Source organism: Seriola lalandi, unplaced genomic scaffold (genome assembly GCF_002814215.2).
Source record: "Seriola lalandi dorsalis isolate HSWRI2012SDOR001 ecotype SW California unplaced genomic scaffold, Sedor1 jcf7180002054971, whole genome shotgun sequence".
NCBI classification, from domain to species: domain Eukaryota; kingdom Metazoa; phylum Chordata; class Actinopteri; order Carangiformes; family Carangidae; genus Seriola; species Seriola lalandi.
The window spans coordinates 1972544-1994493 of record NW_019525522.1 but is presented as its reverse complement, the minus strand read 5'-3'; the positions used below and the strand labels follow the sequence as shown (position 1 = coordinate 1994493).

The 21950-nt window shown below is 38.3% G+C and overlaps 4 protein-coding genes across 7 annotated transcripts; 3 read left to right on the top strand and 1 right to left on the bottom strand.

The window, feature by feature from the left end:
* The first annotated feature begins 716 nt into the window (after nucleotides 1–716).
* On the top strand, nucleotides 717–7793 carry acsl4a (acyl-CoA synthetase long chain family member 4a). Its single transcript, XM_087170981.1, has 15 exons — nucleotides 717–917; nucleotides 1274–1828; nucleotides 1918–2095; nucleotides 2212–2321; nucleotides 3085–3223; nucleotides 3332–3482; nucleotides 3819–3942; nucleotides 4110–4181; nucleotides 4319–4458; nucleotides 4553–4725; nucleotides 4814–4888; nucleotides 5006–5194; nucleotides 5392–5506; nucleotides 6106–6263; nucleotides 6458–7793. Exons 2-15 carry the CDS (start codon nucleotides 1472–1474, stop codon nucleotides 6613–6615), a joined length of 2139 nt encoding a protein of 712 aa, XP_087027107.1. The 5' UTR covers nucleotides 717–917; nucleotides 1274–1471; the 3' UTR covers nucleotides 6616–7793.
* nxt2 (nuclear transport factor 2-like export factor 2) lies at nucleotides 7692–10372 on the bottom strand. The gene is made up of 4 exons (XM_023395981.2): nucleotides 10221–10372; nucleotides 9963–10049; nucleotides 8526–8670; nucleotides 7692–8071 (listed from the first exon to the last, which is right to left on the bottom strand). Exons 1-4 carry the CDS (start codon nucleotides 10302–10304, stop codon nucleotides 7887–7889), a joined length of 501 nt encoding a protein of 166 aa, XP_023251749.1. The 5' UTR covers nucleotides 10305–10372; the 3' UTR covers nucleotides 7692–7886.
* A 1093-nt stretch (nucleotides 10373–11465) lies between these two features.
* psmd10 (proteasome 26S subunit, non-ATPase 10) lies at nucleotides 11466–14914 on the top strand. The gene is made up of 5 exons (XM_023395920.2): nucleotides 11466–11677; nucleotides 11802–11900; nucleotides 12284–12430; nucleotides 13994–14160; nucleotides 14429–14914. The coding sequence occupies exons 1-5, from the start codon at nucleotides 11564–11566 to the stop codon at nucleotides 14580–14582; spliced, it is 681 nt and encodes a 226-aa protein (XP_023251688.1). The 5' UTR covers nucleotides 11466–11563; the 3' UTR covers nucleotides 14583–14914.
* A 1430-nt stretch (nucleotides 14915–16344) lies between these two features.
* On the top strand, nucleotides 16345–21576 carry xiap (X-linked inhibitor of apoptosis). 4 transcript variants are annotated; one of them, XM_023395892.2, is made up of 8 exons: nucleotides 16345–16498; nucleotides 18057–18337; nucleotides 18427–18997; nucleotides 19096–19195; nucleotides 19292–19370; nucleotides 20215–20254; nucleotides 20425–20604; nucleotides 20745–21576. In XM_023395892.2, exons 2-8 carry the CDS (start codon nucleotides 18098–18100, stop codon nucleotides 20936–20938), a joined length of 1404 nt encoding a protein of 467 aa, XP_023251660.1. In that variant the 5' UTR covers nucleotides 16345–16498; nucleotides 18057–18097; the 3' UTR covers nucleotides 20939–21576. The 4 variants fall into 4 exon arrangements, with proteins under 4 accessions (XP_023251660.1, XP_023251657.1, XP_023251659.1 ...); XM_023395889.2 differs by having other exon boundaries at nucleotides 20422–20604; XM_023395891.2 differs by having other exon boundaries at nucleotides 16371–16493; nucleotides 20422–20604.
* The last annotated feature ends 374 nt before the right edge of the window (nucleotides 21577–21950 follow it).

Sequence of the window (21950 nt, the reverse complement as noted above, 5' to 3'; positions counted from 1 at the left end):
TATGTTATGTTATGTTATGTTATGTTATGTTATGTTATGTTATGTTATGTTCGAGCCACACTGACGAAAAACGAAGCTCTGAAATCACTGGCCACAACGGCTGTAATATCTGGTAGGCAGTCAAGAATGTTTCAGGTTTACTACTGGAGTTCATCCAGATTTCTTGAAGATATACAAACGTGTGACGTAGACTACAGATAATACAGATATGATTCACTGAAATGTTAATCACACTATGTGGTAAGCCTCCGAGAAAGGGAGGGTAACATCAGTACACTTCTGACATTATAATACGTAGATACTGTTACTGAGTTGTTTTTTCCTTTTAGATGTAGTGGGGATCATATCTCTCCATAGCTGTTTTGTGGCATGAAAATAGGTCCCATATGATTGCTGACAGTTGTAAGCTACAATTACTTTATTACGCAGTGTGCGTTTGCATTCCTTTTCCTGTTAGCTGGTTCTGTCACTTGTCAGTTATTTACCTTGATTATTGATAATTGATACTTTGTTGAAAATTGGTTAAGAGTGCAACATTTAGTTTTAACTCCTTCATCTACCCTGCACTGTATAGTTATTGGTGAGCTAAGCTTGACCTAGAGTGGCCTTTCACTGACCACAGAGTGGGGTGAGGCTTAAGAGTATTGTCATTGGTTGTCCACAGCTTGATCCTCTTCAGCATAGCTCACAGGGCTGTGGTCATCGGGCAGTGGTCAGTCTGGCCATGTCTCAACACTGCTTCATCCCTCCATGACCTCTCAGACCTCTCTTACTGTTGAAAGGGAGGCAGGTGTTTGAAAACTATGAAGGAGGGACCTTAAACTATTGCAACACACCCATGTAGGATGTCTCACTTAAAACTGAGCTTTGAGAGCTGACAGACACACAGAGGCTGTTTGATTCACAGCAAGAGGGAAGTGAGTCTGATGAGTGCTGAGTGTAAAGGCAGCATAGCACAGTCCTGCTGGGTGTATGAGGAGGTTTTCAAGGGATTGACATCCAGACACTGATGGTAGATAATCTCTGGGTTGGTCTGCTGATTCACAAACCATTGTTTTGAAGTGGTTCCGTTTTTCTTGTGAAAAGTGTGCTGCCAGACATAGATTAACCAACTTCCTCCATGGCTGTTGGCAAGTGATATTTGGTGTGAAAAACAATGTTTTATTGCTCTGATTTTTGACTTGTGAAATGCTTTGATTAATGGTAGTTATTTCATATGTGTTTGATCACCTTGTCTGATGATATTTTCTTTTCCCTTTTTTCCCTTTTCTAGGTGTAACATTTGAGTGATTACAGCTGTGGGATTTTTAAAATTGTTTATTCTCTGGGCTTTTCTCTTTCTGAGACTTCCCTTCTGACGCAATTCTCCTTATACGCATCAAACATCTTTGGGACCAGTGTACCATACAAAACTAGTGTGACAACCACTGCTGCTCGTTTCCCCTCCCTGCGCACTCTGCCAGAGAACAGCATGGGTCTTCAGGCAGACTCAGCACTCCAATCTATTCTCCTCTTTCCAATCCACCTTCTGGTATGGCTGTACTCCGTCCTGTCCTTTCTACCCTGGTACTACGTCACCGGTGCCGGGCAGAGACAAGCTTTGTCCAAGCGGATAAAGGCCCGCTCCATCTCAGGCCGTGCTGAGGGACCATACCGATCTGTGGACCATTTCGACTGCCTGGCCAGGGAGGACTTCCCAGGCAAGGACACGCTGGATAAGCTTTTCGAGTATGCTGTACAGCGATTTGGAGAAACACATTGTCTCGGTACCCGAGATATTCTGAGTGAAGAGAATGAGATTCAACCCAGTGGTAAAGTTTTTAAAAAGGTAAGGATTCCTGCTACTATATTCTTTTGGTGAGGGATACTTTTGAGGACAAATATATCTAATGTTGCATCTGACTCTTTTCCTTCAAGCTGATCCTTGGGGAGTATAAATGGCTGTCCTACAATGAACTGGATTCTATAGTGAGTCAGTTTGGCAGTGGATTGGCAGCTCTCGGACAACAGCCCAAAAGCACCATTGCAATCTTCTGTGAAACCAGAGCAGAGTGGATGATCACTGCCCAGGCGTGCTTCAGGCGTAATTTCCCATGTAAGGATATTCTGTCTGAACAATACAGTACAAGATGTTATCTGACAGAGTATGAATAATCTTATCAGCTGCTGTTGATATGTTTTGGCTCACTGGGTGTTTTGTTTTCACAACAGTGGTAACATTCTATGCCACATTGGGAGAGGATGCTATTGCATATGGACTGAATGAGACTGGTGTTACACATCTAGTCACCAGTGTGGAGCTGCTTGAGACTAAATTGAAAGTGAGTTAATCCCTTACAACACATGAATAGAACCACTCATTTTGATCAAGTTTTTTTCTCATAAAATATCTCATAAAATATCTGAAATATCTGTCTGCGTACATGATCATTTGGGACTAAAACCTCAAACTTGGTATGACTGAAAAGTAAATCGCTTTAACTTCTCGCAAGCTTCTAAGGCCATATGGACACATGAATGGATGAACACAGTATCTGTTATTCAAACTTGACAGGAGACATACTCCATTATTAAATGAATGGCTTGCAGTGTTACTGTGTACTTGTATTTTCAAGCTGGTGTAGTTTACAAAATAAGAATGAATTCAATTTATTATGGCAGTTATTTTCAACATGGTATGCTTGTTCAGCCAGTTTTAAATTAGGTACAGCAAAATGTGGTCTGTGTCAATGTGAGAAATGACATTACTTTACATGAGCTCTGTGAATGGATTGATTAAAATCCTCACATTCCCCCAGAATCCTGGGTTAAGATAAGATCAAAAGGAAATTAATGGAATATGTTGTAAAATACTTTAGATGAATATGATAGCATCTCAGACCGACTCGAAAAATTCCAAACTTCTTTTAACATATTTGTGGGTCTGACAGTAGTTCCAGTGGAGATTTCTTTAGCATGTCAAGCTGCTGCTCATTGTAAAGATTATGTCAATGTATATGGACCTAAAATTTCTTTTTCATGAAAGATTATCATGTGATTTGGCATCCTGTTTTGATACCAGTGTTGTCCTCTCTTTCTGTCCAGAATGTGCTTCCACAGATCCCAAAACTGAAGCATGTGATCTACGTGGACCAGAAGAAAGCGAGCACAGAAGGCTACCCAGCAGGACTCTCCATCCACAGCATGGAGGCTGTACGAGAGCTGGGCGCGCTGCCTGAAAATAGTGTGTATTTCTCTGACTCACCTTTGTTGTGCTTTGTTTTTTTGTCAAATTCCAAGTTGAAATATCTCACATACAGTGAAATACAATAACTGATTGTTTGTCCTGCAGTGGGGAGGGCAATTGTGAAGCCCCAGCCTGCTGATCTGGCTGTGGTGATGTACACCAGTGGCTCCACAGGCAGACCCAAAGGAGTCATGATTGTCCACAGTAACCTGATCGCAGGAATGACAGGACAGTGTGAGCGCATCCCTGGTCTCGGGTGAGTTGGAGTATTGGTCAGTATGTAGAGAATGAATTTGTATGATGTAATGTGTGCACAGCAGAGTTTCGCACAGAGTTCAACTAAGCCCAGCTTCACAGCTCTTACTGAAAAGCACATCTCCAAAGCTCCTTTATCTGTTCCAACATAAACAACACTAGCTTAGAAAAAGACAACTGGATGACCGTAGAATTTTCCATATAAATCAGTGCCATGACTGGATTCCAGCAGCAGAATAACCAGAAAGAACCACACTCTAAAAGGTTCAGTGTTGAAAGTTGGAAAGAGGAACACAAAACGTGTAACCTTTACTTTCTCTTCCCTGTGTTCCCGCAGGCCTAATGATACTTACATAGCCTACCTGCCGCTGGCTCATGTTCTGGAAATGACAGCTGAAATCTCCTGTGTCACATATGGCTGTCGGATCGGCTACTCATCCCCGCAGACACTGTCAGACCAGGTAATACCCAGCACCAACACCAGGTCTTATGCTGTATCTGTCAACATGTATGCTATATTTGGTTATTACCTGGGCAACTTGGTGTGGTCATTATTGCAGTTAGCTTAATCATTGTTGTTGTTTAATGTAATCAGTGCCTTCAGCTGTTTTTCCTCTGTTCCCTTTAGTCCACCAAGATAAAGAAAGGAAGTAAAGGAGACAGCTCAGTACTCAGACCCACACTGATGGCAGCTGTGCCAGTAAGAATCCTGTGTTATATTCTTTTTTTCTTTCCATTACTCACAACCCTGCTCTCCCTTGCTCAGTTTTACACACTTTTTTTCCCTTACTCATCATCCAATGTATAAGTTAATCCTGTATGTTTTCTCCTAAACAGGAAATTATGGATCGCATCAACAAGAACGTGATGAGCAAAGTGCAGGAAATGAGTTTCATTCAGAAGACTCTGTTTACTCTGGGCTACAAGTATAAACTAGAGCAGATCAAGCGGGGCTATGACGCACCACTCTGCAATGCGTAAGAAACCACTATGTTTCCCTAAGTGCCTTAAGAAATAGTGTGTTTGTATTGCTCATCTTGGAATCAAACACACAGCAATCTTTCTTTGCAGCCTCTTATTCCGGAAAGTCAAGAAACTTCTGGGAGGAAGAGTGAGGATGATGTTGTCAGGAGGAGCCCCGCTGTCCTCAGCCACTCAAAGATTTATGAATGTATGTTTCTGTTGTCCAGTGGGCCAGGGCTATGGTCTCACAGAAACCTGTGGAGCAGGCACCATCACAGAGGGTAAGAAAGGATTTAAAGTGTAGAGTAAGAAGAGAGAGTAAAGGTGGGAATTAACAATGTCATTAAGATATTATGTATTTTTATACAGTTGTGGACATCAGCACTGGTCGCGTTGGAGCTCCTCTCATATGCTGTGAGGTCATTCTCAGGGACTGGGCTGAAGGTATGGCTGAAAAACATCTTGGTACAGGCTGTACTTACAGTGCAGAATGAAAAGTATTTATTTAATTGCAGAGTAATTATGTGTTTGTTAACTATTTAATTTGCCACTTTATCTCAGGTGGATACACCAGCAAAGACGAGCCGAACCCAAGAGGGGAGATCCTGATCGGTGGTCCCAATGTAACCATGGGTTACTACAGGAATGAAAGCAAAGATCAGGACTTTTTTGTGGATGAAAAAGGGCAGAGATGGTTCTGCACTGGTGATGTAGGAGAGATTTACCCAGATGGCTGTCTACAAATAGTGGGTGTGTATATTCCCAAACCAGTTACACATTACCTAGGGACATGACAATCATCTGACGGTGTTTGTAAAAGGCACTCCTTTCATACTCAATTTCATAGCCCTAATATGCAGTCAATGTGGCTGTAACTTTTTAATGGAAAATTGTTTGTACTTGGAACAGCAGCACTGTTGTAAACACATATTTATTTTCTCATTTAGACCGCAAGAAAGACTTGGTCAAACTGCAGGCTGGGGAGTATGTGTCTCTTGGTAAAGTCGAATCTGCGCTGAAAAGCTGCCCTCTCATAGACAACATTTGTGCATACGCAAACAGGTGAGATGAACTTGATCTGGTTGGATATGTACGGAAGCACAATGCATTCATCTGAGAAAAAAAATGTGCAATTTTTTCTGAATTATTATTTCACGTGATCTCGTTCATTCAGAAAAACAGAGCAGGAATTAATTTTTCTCAGGTTGAATGCATTATGCTTCTAGAGATATGAGATCAAACCATCATATTTCCAACTTCTACAATGCCTTTCAAAATCTCAAAATACCGTCTACAGAGGATATAAAGAAATGTTAGTGTGAGGAATAAGGTGTAAACATATCACCTGACTTATGGAAAGACAGCCTGAGACATATCCACGTTATATGACAAACACTGTTTAATGCTGTTTGATACGTCTTGAACTTCAACTGGTACTTTTTTTGCTGAACTTCAGTCAGTGCTTATAATTGAATTAACACTTCAACTTCTTACAGCACTTTCTTTTGAACTATTATTTCAGCTTTCACTTTTGTGTTTTGAATTCCACTTTAACTATTACTTCAACTGAGTATCTCAACTATTCTCAGTGTTCAAACTGCAAATTTCCAGCAGTGAGCAGTGACTTTTATCAACCTTGTTCCTAATGTTCATCCTTGCAGTGACCAGAACTATGTGATCAGCTTTGTGGTTCCCAACCAGAAAAAGTTGACAGAAATGGCCAAACAGAGAGGCATTGTGGGAACATGGGAGGAGATCTGCACTCACCCCGACATGGAAAGAGAAGTTCTGAAGGAGATCAAAGTTGTTGCTGCTAACAGTAAGAGCCGATCATGCACAATCCTTTTATGCATACTTTTTTTATTTCTGTCCTTATCTCCACCTTTAACCTCAAGTTCTTTTTGTGTGTTATGTACCAATGTTTTAGTAGAAAAGAGCAAATTATTCATTCCACTATGCTGTGATAAATTTGGGTGAGTATCACAGTTCTCTTCCTCTTCACTTTTCATCCAGTTAAACTCCAGCGATTTGAGATTCCAGTGAAGGTACATCTCAGTCCAGAGCCGTGGACCCCAGAGACCGGACTTGTGACAGATGCGTTCAAGTTGAAGAGGAAAGAGCTGAAGAACCACTATCTCTACCACATAGAGAGAATGTACGGGGGCAAATAACTTTGACAATTTCACCCAAGAGTCCCAGTTATTATCATAGCCACTGTTCTGATGTGTAGATAATTTTTCCTGGTACCCATTTTGGCTTTTCATGCTATTTGTGTACCACAGACATCCAAATGGAAACGTTGTGAACAGAGAAGCTGAAGCTGTAGATAGTTGTACCTGTTGATCCATATGTGCTGCTTTTTATTTGTGTGTGTTGAAGTTTTGATTGTCAAAGAGATGCACCTATGTGGCAGCTCTTACTCCATGAGAAGGGTTTGAGACCATTATAGCACTCAACTGCCATCCACTCAAATCTCCTGGCACTCTGTAGCTGATAGAGTACCACTGTCCTCCATATATTGCCAACGCTTTGTTATTACTTCCATTGAAAATATTAACTGTAATCATCGCAGTCGCTTTTAAAGTTGCTTTGTTAAGTTGGAGTACTGATGTTACTGTGCCTTCAGTCTGCAGTACTTGTGTAGTCAAGCAGAAGTAAGTGGCATCTATATAAAAACAAATAGTTTGTGTTTATTACAAAAATGGCTAAACTGCCATGTTAATGTTTACTTTAGGCTTTAGGAAAAATATCCCAACGCAGAGATAAACCAACATGGATCATAGAGAAAGTTACTCATGATCATGTCTGCTTATCCTTTTTTTTTTTGACCAATGTTTTATTTATTCAGTTGTTATTGTGTCAGTTTATTGAGAAAGTAAGACCAAAATGTGTAAACATAAATGACTCAGGAAGATAAGCAAATGTTTTAATATATGAAATCGTCAAATAGTGGGTTGCTCGCGTAGAAAGCACTTCCGTCAAAATTGTGGGCACCTTATTTATTTGAGCGCAGGATTGCTTAACTACTAACTAGTTACTAAAAATGCTTCTAAGCTAAAGTCAGACCTGGCATACTGTAATACTGTACGTATTTTACCTCAGTTAACAGGTTAATGTACAATTTGGTATCAAATGGTTAAGTCTGTGCATTTTAATATTATAGGAGTGTTTTCTATGTATTTTTCAAAGTGTTGTGTTGATGTATTTGCACCACTAAACCTTTAAGGAAGCAGACATTGACAGTCACTTTACAGTTGGTTGTTCGGTGATCCTATTTGTATTTATTACTCCATCATTATGATCACATGCCTTGGTCAACATTTCAAAAATAAAAAACATTTTTTCGTAATCAGTGTTGTGTATGACTGTTTTTTATTTTATTACAAAAAACATAGAAATAAACCATGCTAATTTTTCAACATTAGCATAAAGGAGGAGAGCCTCAGTTGTTCCAGTCTTGAAATCGGAAACAGTCACTAGCGATCTTCCAAACAGGCTGGTCATTGTTGGGTGAAGCCTGAGCTGTTAAAAGGAAATTCTGGTTGAAGAAACGTGGTTTGTTCCCTTCAAACTTGACTGTACCACCAGTCACCACGAGCAGAGTAGTCTGACCTTGGGTTGCTTGTTCTGAGAATGAAGAAAGGATATATTGATGAGTGATTACTACATCACAATCACACCTTCAGTAGAAAAACATCACATGTTGATATCTTCACACTTCAATTTGATAGATTTAATCCACTGCATCATTTGTACACGGCTCTCTTCTATTCTGGGGAACAGAGGGGAAAATCCACCTAACTTGCACTCATGTACAGTCTATTACAGAATACTTCTACTACTGTACAGTGCATGTCCGGCACATAGTATAGCTATAGATCTATCTTTAGTCTCTATTTTCATTTATGTTTAGTTTTCTACTTCATACAGGTATTTTACATAATTTATCCTTTAAATGTATTGTTTGTTACCTCGGTCATTGTCTGTTGCAACACTGCAGTATCCCCTTAGGAGAATCAATCTAAACATATTTGAGAATGACCATTAGCACTTGAAAGGGCTTTGTGTTTGTCCCACTAACCGTGAACTGGCTGACAGTCCAGTGTGTGAACTTGGAACTCGCTTGATGGCAGCGACTCAAAAAACTCTCCCAGAGAGTCCTGTCCTGACACTGCATTGCCGTTCCACACCAACGTTGCCTTGTCCAGGTAGAGTCGGGTCAAGTTCTGAGACATAGGAGCCAGTAAATAATGACAGTTAAGAACAGGAATAACAGCAACATATGACTTCAACCACAAGCAGAACATAGTGTACACTGGTATTTATATTTGAGAATTTAAAAAAAAACATCAGTTAACAATTTATCAGATGAGATTATTTTTTGATACAAACAAAATATTCATGAGGATCCCTTAAATTTCATTACTACAGAAATGTGACCAAGCTAAAGACATGGCCAAAAGTTTTAATACCCTTACACCTCAATTAAACAATGCTGCGTTCTTCCTGGAAAGTGTTCAAAGTAAAATCTCTTTCATCATGCATATCTGCATGTCTTTGGTAAAATGGCTTGGACAGAATTATTGGTACCTCTGAGAAGTGTTGATAAAAGTGGACTATAATAATATTTTAAGCAGCCTTGTCATCAATTAGTATCACAGGTGTCTTCTATCTTACAAACAGTCTGCCATCCCATTTAAATGTAAAAAGTGCTCATTGTGCTGTTTGGTATGATTGTGTGCACCACACTGAGCGTGGACATAAAAAAAGAAGAGACTGCAAAATAGATATAAGCTGATCTCCACAACCAAGGTACAACAGCCCTGTCTCAGCTGCAAGTCTTGGCTCCTCCAACAGGTTAATCACCCAAAAACTTACATCTAAAAGCTGCCAAGAATGGATAAGAGGAAGACAGGACTGTTATGATGTGGCCTGTTATGAGTCAAGAATCTTAATCCAAATGAATGTCTATGGAAAGAGCTGAAACTGCAGTGGGGATAAGGCGCCCATCAAACCTGAGAAAACTAGAGCAGTTTTATCAAGAAGAGAAGTGTAGAAGTCTCATTAAGTAGTACTTGATTGGTTAACAGGATGTGCTACAAAATATTAGGTCCCAATTTCTTTGTCCATGCCATTTTCATTTGTAGTATAATTTTAAAAAATATGTTGCATCAAAAATCACATGTGGCGTCTATTCTACAAAACACAACAGAGAAGAAAAGAAAACTGTTTTTTCTTTTTGAAATGAAAAGGAACCATGGTATACTTTTAGCCACGTCTGTATATGGTGACTGAGACATTTTAAGTTGTCACTGCTCTCTAGTGAGCAAACAGTGCATTACTATTACTGTCTGACACCTCAATCACACTGGTTATTGTTGTTTTATTTGTCAGATGTATACATACCAATAGTGATACAGTAACCTAAATCAGCCGATAATATTGGTCATATTGGCTCAATGGTGCTCATTACAAATAACTGGAGAAAAAAAAACACCCAACACAGACCATTACTCACCCTTCTTTTCTTGTCCATGCAGTCGTAGTAAATGTTAACAAATTCCTCTGAATATCTGCATGACTGGTCGACATGGGTCCTGAAATCCTGTTGTGACAATTACTTATTAAATGCTGACCACGATCGTGAAAGACAACAAGTGAAGTTATTTGCGACTGTTTATTGTAAAAGGCGCACATTGGAAACTGGCTAGCTAGCAAAACACTGCGTTAGCTGGTTGATTTCAGTATAAACGTGTAGTGAAAGTTTCAAACTTACCAGCGTGCTAGTCATGACTACAGATATACCGATGAAAACAGTGGCACTACCATCAGCTGGATAGTAGTAAGTCTTTTCTTGCATCAAGTTCAGGTGGCTTTCTTGTTCACTTCGTACCCAACGCAGCCATTTTGTGGCATGTATTACTTCCTCCGGGCACCAGCTCCACCTACCAAAATAAAATATTTGTAAGGCGGACATGCTTCTATTTTGAGGTTTATTATATATATATACATATATACATTAATATATACATTAATATATGAATATATAATATATTCAAATATAAAAATAAAAAAACCGTATATCCTCTCAATCAAATTACTCAATTTAAGATTGAAATAGGATTTGGTAGCACTCATATCTTGAGTTATTTTGTAGAATATTATTAATTAAAAGTGTAGGCTACTTTTATGTTTTTATCTTTCTTTATGCCTCATATGATGATGACCCTGTCTGAATGGCTTTCCATATTTCCTGTTTTAATCAGTGATTCAGGAAAAATTATAGTATAATGATTGAATGAATAATCAGGTTTACAGTGGTCGACAGTATGTACTTTTAATTTTATAATGTACTTAAGTACAGTTCATTAAGTATTTCATTTTATATTACTTGTACTCCACTACGTTTTATTTTACTGGGCTTCATATATGTTACAACTAAAGCTTGTTACTTTGCAAATGAAGACAGAAAAACACATTAAGCTTATAAAATAGGCTACATTAGTCAAGATGAAATATTTTCTAAGCTCTAAGCTACACAAAGAGGTACAGTTCTACATTGTTTTACTAAATAAATAATAGAGATAAGTTGACTCAAGAAAACAAACAAAATAAAAAAGCTGCTGTAAATTTGTATAATCTGTATGAAGTAACAACCCGTCCGATTTATCTAGTGATCCTTTGAAGGGGCATGGACTAAAATGCAGATAATGTAGTTAAAACTAGCTCCACTTTAAGTTTTAACAGTCTCTTTATATAATGTATGGCTTTCTACAGAATCAGATTTTCAGCCCAATGAGTACTTTTGGTTTTGATACTTAAAGTACATTTTGTTGATAATACTTTTATACTTTAACATAGGTGGGATTTTTTAAAGAGGACTTTTACTTGTAACAAAGTGTTTTTACATTGTGGTATATTTTTTGTCTCATTGTGAGGTAACACCACTGACGGTATTTTAATTTGAAGAGCAAAAATATCTAGCTATGCGGAAGTAGAGTTCATTATTTCCTGAGTCATTGCTCCTCTGGTTCAAAACTGAAACGAAACAACTCTAAAGCAGTCACACTGTTGGCTGTTGTCTATTTAGTTTGACACTTTGTTTGAGTATATTTAAAAATGGAGGGTTCTGTATCAAATGTGGAGGTCTGTAATTTTGCTTACACGGGGCAGTTTGAGAAATTAAAACAGTGTATTCTGTCAGATAAAACGCTTGCCTGCAAAACGGACCAGGTAAGAATGCACGACCCAGCAAACCCAAGCGGCATTTGCTTATATTAGCCTGCTAATACTTTAATAATAACAAATGCCAAGGGAAAATTTCTACGTCTTCATTCTCGACTTTCTGTATTTTCAGGACCGTAGAACCGCCCTTCACTGGGCTTGTTCTGCTGGACACACCAACATTGTGGAGTTTCTGCTTGACCTGGGAGTTGAAGTGAATCTGCAAGATGATGTACAACTATTTTTTCTGTAAAATGTTTTTATTTTTTCTGTGTAAAACCAAGTGTGATACCGTGGTTTTGTCCTCTAATGTGGTGAATGGGATGATAGGTCATACTAGACAGGTGCACCCCACAATTGAATCACTCCTACAATAACAACAACCACCCAAATTGAGACTTAAAAATAGCACTTTTTTTTTTATAGTAGCCATATAAAAATGTTTAATCTAATTCTGTTTTTTTTCTTAATGTCAAAGTCTAATTTGTATTGACATTTAATTTCACATAATGTCTTTTTTCATGCTTTAATTTTTATTACATTATTGAGTAATCTAAAGATTATCCAATTCCTTTTGTTTTGTGAAATGACCATATGTGATGTGTCACTTCCCAGGCTTCGTGGACTCCTCTTCACATTGCTGCATCTGCAGGCAGAGAAGACATAGTGAGATCTCTAATATCCAAAGGAGCTCAGCTGAATTCAGTTAATCAGAATGGATGCACCCCTCTGCACTATGCCGCCTCTAAAGACAGATATGAGGTAAATTTCCCACTTTGCAGTAATATTAGCTAATACTTTGAGCCATATAATGCCACATGACTGTACTATATGCTTGTAATCTTACATTTGTATTCTGTGTCTGCAGTGTCTTTTAAGTAGCTTTATAAATGTAATTTTTATTATATTTTATTCATAATAGTGATATATTTCCAATATATAGATCAATGTATTTCTAGATATATTTAGTCATATTTTTAGAATAGCAACAAATTGTTTATTAATCAAGTGTTAAATCAACAGAGCAGTAGTAGGAAACTTTTTTTATAATCCATTAATTTTTTAAGACATTTTAAGCAATATATTTTAAATATTCTTTATATACTTAACAGGATGTTAAATTAGATAGTGTTAGATTTTGGACCTTGAGCATTTTTAATTGTTTTCTTATATTATATTGGCCAAAGTATTAATAGAAGAAATAATCAGTAGATTAATTGATTTTCTCTTGAGGTAGAATTATCACTCTGATAATAGCTACAATGGGAAGTTCCCACTTGTACTCTTTTACTCTTTCCATTTATTTGAAACCGAAACCAGAACCAAACCATATCTTACATCATCATGATGATGACATCACAGATTTAGGAAAGAGCGAGAAAGCCACACAGAAAGTGGGCATCCCCACCTTTATCTTAAGTCTTTAATAAAGATTGAAAGAAGTGTCCAATTTATTGCCACATTTAAGTTAGTGTGTCAGTACCTTCTTATACTGAGAGAAAATTAGTTTAAAAAGACCATGAGAGTTTAGATTATTTTGTTTTCAAATTTTTTGTATTTTATGTATTATACATTTTCAAGGCATTATGAGGAAAGTTAAGTTGTTAAAATCAAACACTGACTTTACCTATTCAAGAGAGGTTTATGTTGTCAATTTTATTCCAGATGTTATTATAGTCAGTGACATATGGTCTAAAAAACTTGCACTGACATTAATATTAACTTCTCTAAATGCTAACCCTTTTAGCTTTGTATTTATTTAGCTATATAACTGTGTGTTTCTGTCACACCTAACATGCATACACACACAGCAAGAAACATTATTTAGCTAACCTTTGGGACTTCCCCCTTGCTATCAGCTATCAGCTAATAAGCATCATTTTAACAGTACTTGTAAGTCTGGTGTGTAAAAATGCCAAAGAAAGAAATGCACCTCTCTCCTGAGTACCCTGCAGTCATCCTTTTGGCTAGCACACCTCTCGCCACTACAGAGGAGGACAATGTGCAGAAAGTCACAAAAACACTAGACATCTGAATGGTAAATGTATTTGTTGGATGAAACAAGCAACTTTACATTATTTTCCATAAGTTTAAAAATATGTTTTCATTTGAGATTAAAACAGACATTATTCCACCCACAGTGTTTCCAGTAATATCAGGGACTCTAGGCCTAAGTTTTAGTGTCTCTTCCTAACCAATACTGGAACTGTGGCCTGCCTTTCCAGGAACTGAAAACGTGTATTTCATGTAGATGGAAAATCACAGAATTTAAAATAAGGATGCCTGTTAGTGACTCCTGAGTAAAGCAGCTTTGACTTTTTATAGATTGCTTTGCTGTTGTTGGAAAACGGAGCAGACCCCAATGCCACCGACAAGTTGGAGTCCACTCCCCTTCACAGAGCATCCGCCAAGGGCAACTACCGTCTCATCCAGCTGCTTCTCAAACAGAGCGCCTCAACTAACATCCAAGACTCACAGGGCAACACACCACTGTAAGTGTGAATAAAATATTTGTGTAATACAGTATTGATGCTGCTGGAATAAAGCCTTAAGGGGTCAATTCACCTAAATTAAAAACATGCTTTCTCATTTCCTTTCATTTAATTTTAGTGGTATCCAGCCATGTTTGTGGTTGTTGTTTCTGTTTTATTTGCTTTGAATTTGAGGTATCAGTCTCAGAGATTTTTACCTCCGCCTTAATTTAAAAATTAAAAGTATTCTTGTATTTACAATTCTGCATGCATTTATTTTTTTCACCAGCCACCTAGCATGCGATGAGGAGCGTGTGGAAGCAGCCAAGTTGCTGGTAGAACACGGAGCCAGCATCTACATTGAGAACAAAGAGGAGAAGACCCCCCTCCAGATAGCCAAGGGTGGTCTAGGCAACATACTTCGTCGGATTGTGGAGGGGTGATGCATTTACTGACCTACAAGTCCTATTCGAGCTTGATTCCCCACCATTGCCAAGTTACATAATGAGAATTCAGAGCCCAGTCAATCCTCTTTGAGCGGCCTGGTGTGACACATTTAGATGTGTAACGTGTGGAAGATGAGACAGAAAGGGAGAAAAGTTGGGCTGAACTGCTGAGTCCAACAGCTCCTCAGCATGGGATTTGAAGCTGAGCAGACCTTAGATGTCTGAGCAAAAAGACTGTCCTGCACTAAGCGCAGTCTAACACTGCAGCCTATTTTCTGTGAAGTCTGAATTGGTCACAAAAATGACTCAATAAAAATGAGCTAATGTTGTTTGCTGTCTGTCTTTTGACCTATTGTCAGGTTTGATGGTTTAAGCAATAGTTGCCCTCTATGCAGAGGGCAATGTTTACTCACTCCCACTGCGAATGGTGTGCCATTTGTGCCATTAATGCAGAGTTGAATAGGAGCAGGCATACATTGAAAGGGTTTAGGAAAATAGTTATGGCAAAAATGCGAGTCACTGTGGAATAGCACAGGTCATAGGAAGGAGCTCCAGCAGGCTTTGAGGACTAATTACAAGCCAGAATTATAGCCTCGGCTGTATTCTTTGAACGGTAACTTAAGACAGGCTGAAAATCTTGTTTTCAAAGACCTTCAGTGGTCTAAACTCTCCCCTTATTGCGGGGATGTACAGGAGTGCTCCAGTACCCTGTGATATCATTGTTGAGTGTGGTTACAGGTGCAGCAAAGCTCACTTGTAATTACTTGTTATATTCCACCACTGTCAACAAATGTGAAGGGCAATACAAGCATAGCATAGATATATACCTGTCCTGGAACAGCAGATGTTAATGAAAAATAAAATTAAAATGAAAGTAACCTGTTAAACCATTAAACATGGGTTTTTATGGATTTGATTTTATTGGGAAAACCCAAAAATGTTATTTTATTGGGAAAACCCCCACCTTAACCCTGCTAAAGGTCTAGTTTTCATGACCTTACTGTAGTGATGTACAGGTGTGCTGCAGTACCCTGTGATATCACAGTTGTGTGTGGTTGCAGGTGCTATTAAGCACACTTTTGACCACACTTAACCATCAGTGATGTTGTAGTGGACTTTAAGATTTGGATTATTTTTAAAGCATGTCTCAGTTTTCCACCTTTCCATTTATCTCTTTATGGACCTGGACATAGCCTTAAGATTCTCAAGCAAGGCAGGTATTCAGTTCAATTTTGAAATTGTAAAAGTACAAAATAATTATCAGTAAACTTTACTTAAAAGTAAAAGTACCCATTATACAAGTGGTTTCTGTCAGAGTAACAGTATATTATAATAATGGAAAATGATTAATGATGTATTAGCATGTAAAAAGCATTGTAATGTAACAAGCCAAGGTGGAGCATCATTTTACTATCTCATTTAAAAGTAATTATAGCTTTCAAATAAATAAGTAAGTAAAAAGTATTTCCTTCATTAATGTATAATAATAATAATAATAATATAATAGGAAATTTATAGTAGCAAAAAAATTTAAACTGCTCAAGCAGCATACACGTACCTCAGTATTGTACTTAAGTAAATGTAGCTACTTTGTTTTATTCCACAACTGACTACAAATGTGAAGGGCAATACAAGCATGGCAAAGAAAGTAAACTGTTGAGTAAAAACGAGCGGGGTTTATGGGTTTTATTGGGAAACCCCCCACCTAGACCCCGCGAAAGGTCTAATTTCGGTGACGTCACAATTGGGTCAGCCCACGACGAGAAGATGCGCATTTTCAGCCCCGATGCTCTCACTTCCTGAAACCGAGGTCACCTATAAGAAGGAGTTCTCTTTAATCATTGGTGTCTCCTGTAGGCGGTGTCCACACCAAAGACTGACGGGAATTAGAAACGGAGGAAGCTGGCTGTAAGGTATTAAAAGGTTATTATTGAAGTTTTGCAATGATAAAAAGTAACTTTTTGACCTAACGTTGCGTAGAATATGTAAGCTATCCTTGCTAGCTAACGGTTGTCGCTAGCGTGAGATGATAGCTTGAAACTCCTGCTTATTAACCTAACATTACAGTGTTGAGAGCACCGATCAAAGTCTAAAACAGTTGTTTTAGACCCTACTGAGCTAACACCGAACCCATGTTATTGCTAAAAGTACGCCACTGAGGTAATGCAGTGTGTGCCTGGTTAGCTAAATGCTAGCTGTCAGATGAAAGCAGCAGTCAGTTTGCTTTCGTCGACGCTTACCCACCAGAGACTATGGGCTGTTTTGTCGCTATTGTTAAACACAAAGCTGCGTGACTGCGTTTCTCGAGTTTTCGGGGCCAGTATATGCAGTCTAAACTTTAATAAGTTAACGCTAAGTCAAGATAGTTCGTGGGATTCTAAGTTATGACTTGTTATCACATGGTTAAATGCCTCTGACAGCAAAAAAATGAGTTGGCACTGAATCCAGATCTAGGAAGTGTGTTTACAAAAGCCTCAGCTGTTACCTTACACAAATTTATACCTAAACGTTGCTGTTTGTTTAGGTGACTAGTTTTAGAAAAATGGCGATGCGTAACATAGTACAAAGATCACAAGCTTCACTCCACTCAGTCCACTCAATAAAGTTAAGAAACCGGTAGATCAATAAATAGTGGCTTAATCAGTGCTGCTATACTGTGGGTATAATGTCCTGTGTATAAAGATGTCATATTGCCTAATGCTTATGATTTTATTGCTCTGAGCGTTTGGTTTAGTTGATAGATAGCCTCCCATACACAGATTTTGGGAGAACAAATACACACTGTCATACTTAAGTTATCTTCTTCTTCGGTTGACAATGCAGCATATGCACTCTAAGATAAAGAGAAAACATTATGCTATTATGCTATGTGACACCAATGCAGTGATGAAAACATTTTCCCCTCTGGGGAAATATTTATAAGAGGGAGTGTGACATGCTTTCCCATGATGTGTTGCAACATAATTTCACTGAGACACCACACCATGAACCTCTGCTTATTAAACTATTGTGGCACACCTCAATTATGCTTATCTTTTTAGTTGTACGTCCTAAATATTGTATTCGTTTGTTATTGTATGTTTTTTATTGTATTTGGTTGCCAGTGAATGCAGAACTGTCTCACATCTTTATGGTATTCTTTGGCATAGGTTGTGTTGTTGGACTGCCAAGGGATACACCCTGTTTAATACTACCATATTACAGTTTACCTAGCTTGTAGAAAATCCTGCCTCTCTGGTGCCCATCCCTCACATGGAATATCCAATGCTTACATGTGATTACAGTATGGCTGCTTTTCTTAAAGGCACAGTGACCCTCTAAGACCCTATTCTACAAGTGCATTGTAGGCTGTTAGCTACTTTTTCTCTTGTCCCATGTTAAATGCTCATAAGAACAGCAAGGCAATTTTTCTCATTATTTGGCCCCTTTTTTATACATTTGCTTAACTTTCTATTTCTGTTTTGTCTGCAGAAATTCTGTCCTTCAAGTGATCTCACTCAGCAAGTTCCATCATGTGTGATCTCAGACAAGATGGCAATTTGGAGACAGATCACTTGGCTGATTTTTCTCTGATGAACAGTCGTCTGGACTCATTCCGTGGCTCCAGCCTGGCCCAGCAGGTCCCAGCAGAAAGATTGGCTCGGGCCGGCTTCTACTTCACCGGCCAAGCTGACCGTGTCCGCTGTTTCTGCTGTAAGAAGACTGTGGAAAACTGGTGCATGGGAGACACACCTGTGGAGAGGCATAAAGAGGTGATCATAATAGTGATGAAAAACAAATGTGACTAAATTTTTAGTTTTCATTCTGTTCCTAATAGCTAAATACAATCCCGCTGTTACAGGTTTCCCCATCGTGCACATTTCTAAGCTGCACCCACCGCACCAGTTTTAACCCAAGTTCTGATACCACACTCACTAATGGTTCCATCTACAATGAAGCAGCAGAAGACCTAGAATATCGTTTGAGAACAGGAGAGGTGGTTGATGAGTCCACCTACCCTATGGCTCCTCACATGAAGAGTGAGGAGGCCCGGCTTCAGACCTTCTCTTCTTGGCCATCTACTGCACCTGTGACCCCCCAGGATCTGGCCCAAGCCGGGCTCTACTACTTGGGGGAGAGCGACCGGGTGCAGTGTTTCTGCTGTGGTGGCATGCTGGGTGGTTGGGAAGCAGGGGACACCGCCTGGGGAGAACATACCAAACATTTTCCCAACTGCTTCTTCATCCTCGGGCACGATGTGGGCAACATACCATTCCTGGGGGGTACAGAGGAGGAGGAGGAGAGCAGCAGTAGACAACACAGAAACACTCAAGTCCTTATGGGCAGTTTTGAGGAGAGGCTCGGCAGTTTCGCAGGTGTCCAGCACCCTATTGACCACGAGAGACTTGCCAGAGCTGGTTTCTACAGCACAGGTGGGGCAACATTGAAAACTTTGAGTGATTTTTACATTTTGTTGGTATTTGATCGTAGCTATGAATGCAAGCAGGTCTAAATTGTGTGTATGTTACAGGGACAGGAGACAGGGTGTTGTGTTTCCGCTGTGGTGGAGGTTTGAAAGGCTGGCAGCCTGAGGAAGATCCTTGGGAAGAACATGCCAAACACTACCCTGGGTAAGAGCAACCCTGATGTTACATTTAAATGTAAATGTTTTTCTTTTTGCTTTTGCATTTCTTTTTGTTTTAATTAAATTACATTTTTTAAATCAGATGCAGCTTCCTATTGGTGGAAAAAGGACAAGAATTTGTCAACAGCATCCAGCTGCAAGACCCACGACGAAATGGAGCTGTAAGCTTTCAGTAATTTCACACATAATTAAATAACCAGGTTGTTGTTGTTGACTTTGCCAAGTAAGCCGATTTTGTAAACCTGCATATAAACATGATGCTGGATTTCTTTAATCAGACTAAAGACGAAGATAAATCTGATGAACACCTGATTTCCTGCCCAATGATATGCTTTACTTGGTTTCTAATTATCTGTTTACATGTGGCATATGTGCATAATAATGGAAGCAAAAGTATTGCTGTGACAGCAGTGAGTTGAGATTAAAGGAAATAAAATGATTAATTGTTGCTACCTTGTATCCAAAGCATTTAAATCCAAAATTTGGGTGAAACTGAAATTAATAAAAAAGTCAGTCTTCATAACTCTTTCGGGACAGATTTGGACAGATATGCACAGTAAGGAAAAGAAAAAAAGGTTAAAACACACCAGTCTTTGTTAAAAATAGTCTATAGGTAGTCTGATAATCAACCAGCTGAATGGCTTTTAGAGCACTCTTGTTATTTCAGTGCATGAAACACTTTCCACAATTTTCTACCTTAATCTGAGTTCTCTCAGTGGGCTGTTTACTTCTGTGCATGTAAGGAAAATCAGCCTGATTTATATCTTCCATCCATTTAACTGCGTCCTGTGACACATGGCAGTATTATAATTTTATTATTTTCCGTCAATCTAAAAAAATTGGAAAAGAATGCATGCTTACAGTGTTGAAATGAAATTATTTGGCATGCCTTCTGTTGTTTTCTGCACAAAAATGCATTGGTTTTGTTTGTAGTGATATCACTCATAGGCTTTTGTTTTACTTAAATTACACTGAAAATAACTATATGACCATGTTTGTTTCCAGACTTCAAGTCATCAGAATGGATTTTCAGGACATACGAATGGTAAATATTTTATTCTGACAATCCTTTATTTGAAAATATAAATCTAAAACATTTCAAGTTCTTGATGAAAATGACAAGAAGTACAATTGTATTGGAAACAAACTAAAATAAAATAACTGGATTGAAAAAAGTAGTTGCACACACTGATATTTCCTCTTTGTGTTCAGAAGTACTCCAGTCTGACATGGCTCAGAATGCCATAGGGATGGGTCTAGAGCCCTGTGTGGTGGAAAAGACCATCTTGATGAAGATCAGAAGGACAGGCTCAGGCTACTCCAGCCTGGAAGCGCTTTTGGAGGATTGCTTTAACAACACACCAGAGAGTGCTACTGCCATGACAGAGCAACAAGGTACTTTACTCCCTGTGTACTGTGCCACATTCATAGCATAAACAAATACAATTGTTGACTTTATCAAGCAAAGCGGGAGCAGCAGTGAATTTATATTTATTATATGTTTTTATATTTCCCTGTCTTTCTCTGTCTTTCAGATGAGGACCCACTGGAGAAACTAATGAAGCTGCAGAGGGAAAAACAATGTAAAATATGTATGGACAAAGATATTTCTATTGTCTTCATCCCGTGTGGTCATCTGGTCACTTGCGAAACGTGTTCAAAGAAACTCGTCAAGTGTCCAATCTGCTGTGGAGCCATATTACAGAAGCTCAAGACCTATATCTCTTAAGGACACACAGACTCTTGCTAAACTTGAATGCTGCTCTCTCACTTTGTAATATTGTAATTTAATATTAAAGGTAAATTGCCTGTAATATATTTAAGGACCATGTTGTTTGTATGAGTATGAGAATGTCATAAGAAGATAATATTTTGACAATCACAGAGATGGTAAATGGATGTTAATAATGAGATGAGATTGTAAATAGCTGATGTTGGTTTTCATTAATGACTACACCTGTTAATACACTAAAATTTCCCATTTTGCAACACTTTCTTACCAGAGGTGCCTTTCTATAGGTTTATGTACTTGCGTCATGTTTTGTTGTTTCATTTAGGACATTTAACACAATGAACTGGACATGGGATGTAATATTTCATTAGTTTCATTATAATTTCATACATTTCTGTGCTAATTTATTTAGTCTGGTGTGCTTAATGTTTTAAACTCAATTTTCTCAATGTTTGCTGCTCTGTGTGGACATTTAAAATGGTAGATTAGTAAATCCATTAAGACTTTTACTTTGTAATCGACAAAATCAGCTCTAGTTGAGGGCCTGGAATAAATCAGTGTGGTGTGAAATTATTTTACCATTTCATCATGCAATCTGTTGTGTCATCAAGAGTGAATAAATTTGAATAATTGGACTTGGGACATGTTTATTTACTATTACATTTTGATATTTTTAACTACAACTGGATAAGTATCATGAATTTTCCTCATGACTTGTTCCAGTTTTACAGACTTTATAAAATGTTATCAGCTGGAAACATTTCTTTTTCTCAGGTGAAGTTTGATGTGACTTTTGCAAAGAGCCTGTGTAGATATTAATCCATATGCATTTAGATTTAGGGATTGATTGATTGATTGATTGATTGTTTAATAGGGTGTAAGGTGGCCAAATAAAAATATCTAAGGATGAATTATATTACCTGTGTCACAAAAAGGATTCAAATTAATTTTGGTGTTAGGTTATACCTCACTCACTATCTAACATAAAACTTGAAGGAAGCGAAGGACC

What these genes read in the sequence shown, in the direction of transcription:
- xiap (XM_023395889.2), top strand. Translation starts at nt 18,098, where the DNA reads ATGTGTGATCTCAGACAAGATGGCAATTTGGAGACAGATCACTTGGCT. An exon ending in AGCTGGTTTCTACAGCACAG is followed by an intron (nt 18,998 to 19,095) that starts GTGGGGCAACAT and finishes TGTATGTTACAG; the next exon opens with GGACAGGAGACAGGGTGTTG. An exon ending in CATGCCAAACACTACCCTGG is followed by an intron (nt 19,196 to 19,291) that starts GTAAGAGCAACC and finishes TTTTTAAATCAG; the next exon opens with ATGCAGCTTCCTATTGGTGG.
- psmd10 (XM_023395920.2), top strand. Translation starts at nt 11,564, where the DNA reads ATGGAGGGTTCTGTATCAAATGTGGAGGTCTGTAATTTTGCTTACACG. An exon ending in CCTCTAAAGACAGATATGAG is followed by an intron (nt 12,431 to 13,993) that starts GTAAATTTCCCA and finishes GACTTTTTATAG; the next exon opens with ATTGCTTTGCTGTTGTTGGA. An exon ending in TCACAGGGCAACACACCACT is followed by an intron (nt 14,161 to 14,428) that starts GTAAGTGTGAAT and finishes TTTTTTCACCAG; the next exon opens with CCACCTAGCATGCGATGAGG.
- acsl4a (XM_087170981.1), top strand. Translation starts at nt 1,472, where the DNA reads ATGGGTCTTCAGGCAGACTCAGCACTCCAATCTATTCTCCTCTTTCCA. An exon ending in TGCTTGAGACTAAATTGAAA is followed by an intron (nt 2,322 to 3,084) that starts GTGAGTTAATCC and finishes CTTTCTGTCCAG; the next exon opens with AATGTGCTTCCACAGATCCC. An exon ending in CGCAGACACTGTCAGACCAG is followed by an intron (nt 3,943 to 4,109) that starts GTAATACCCAGC and finishes TGTTCCCTTTAG; the next exon opens with TCCACCAAGATAAAGAAAGG.
- nxt2 (XM_023395981.2), bottom strand. Translation starts at nt 10,304, where the DNA reads ATGCAAGAAAAGACTTACTACTATCCAGCTGATGGTAGTGCCACTGTT. An exon ending in TAGTCATGACTAGCACGCTG is followed by an intron (nt 10,050 to 10,220) that starts GTAAGTTTGAAA and finishes TTGTCACAACAG; the next exon opens with GATTTCAGGACCCATGTCGA. An exon ending in GGACTGTCAGCCAGTTCACG is followed by an intron (nt 8,072 to 8,525) that starts GTTAGTGGGACA and finishes CTTCATTCTCAG; the next exon opens with AACAAGCAACCCAAGGTCAG.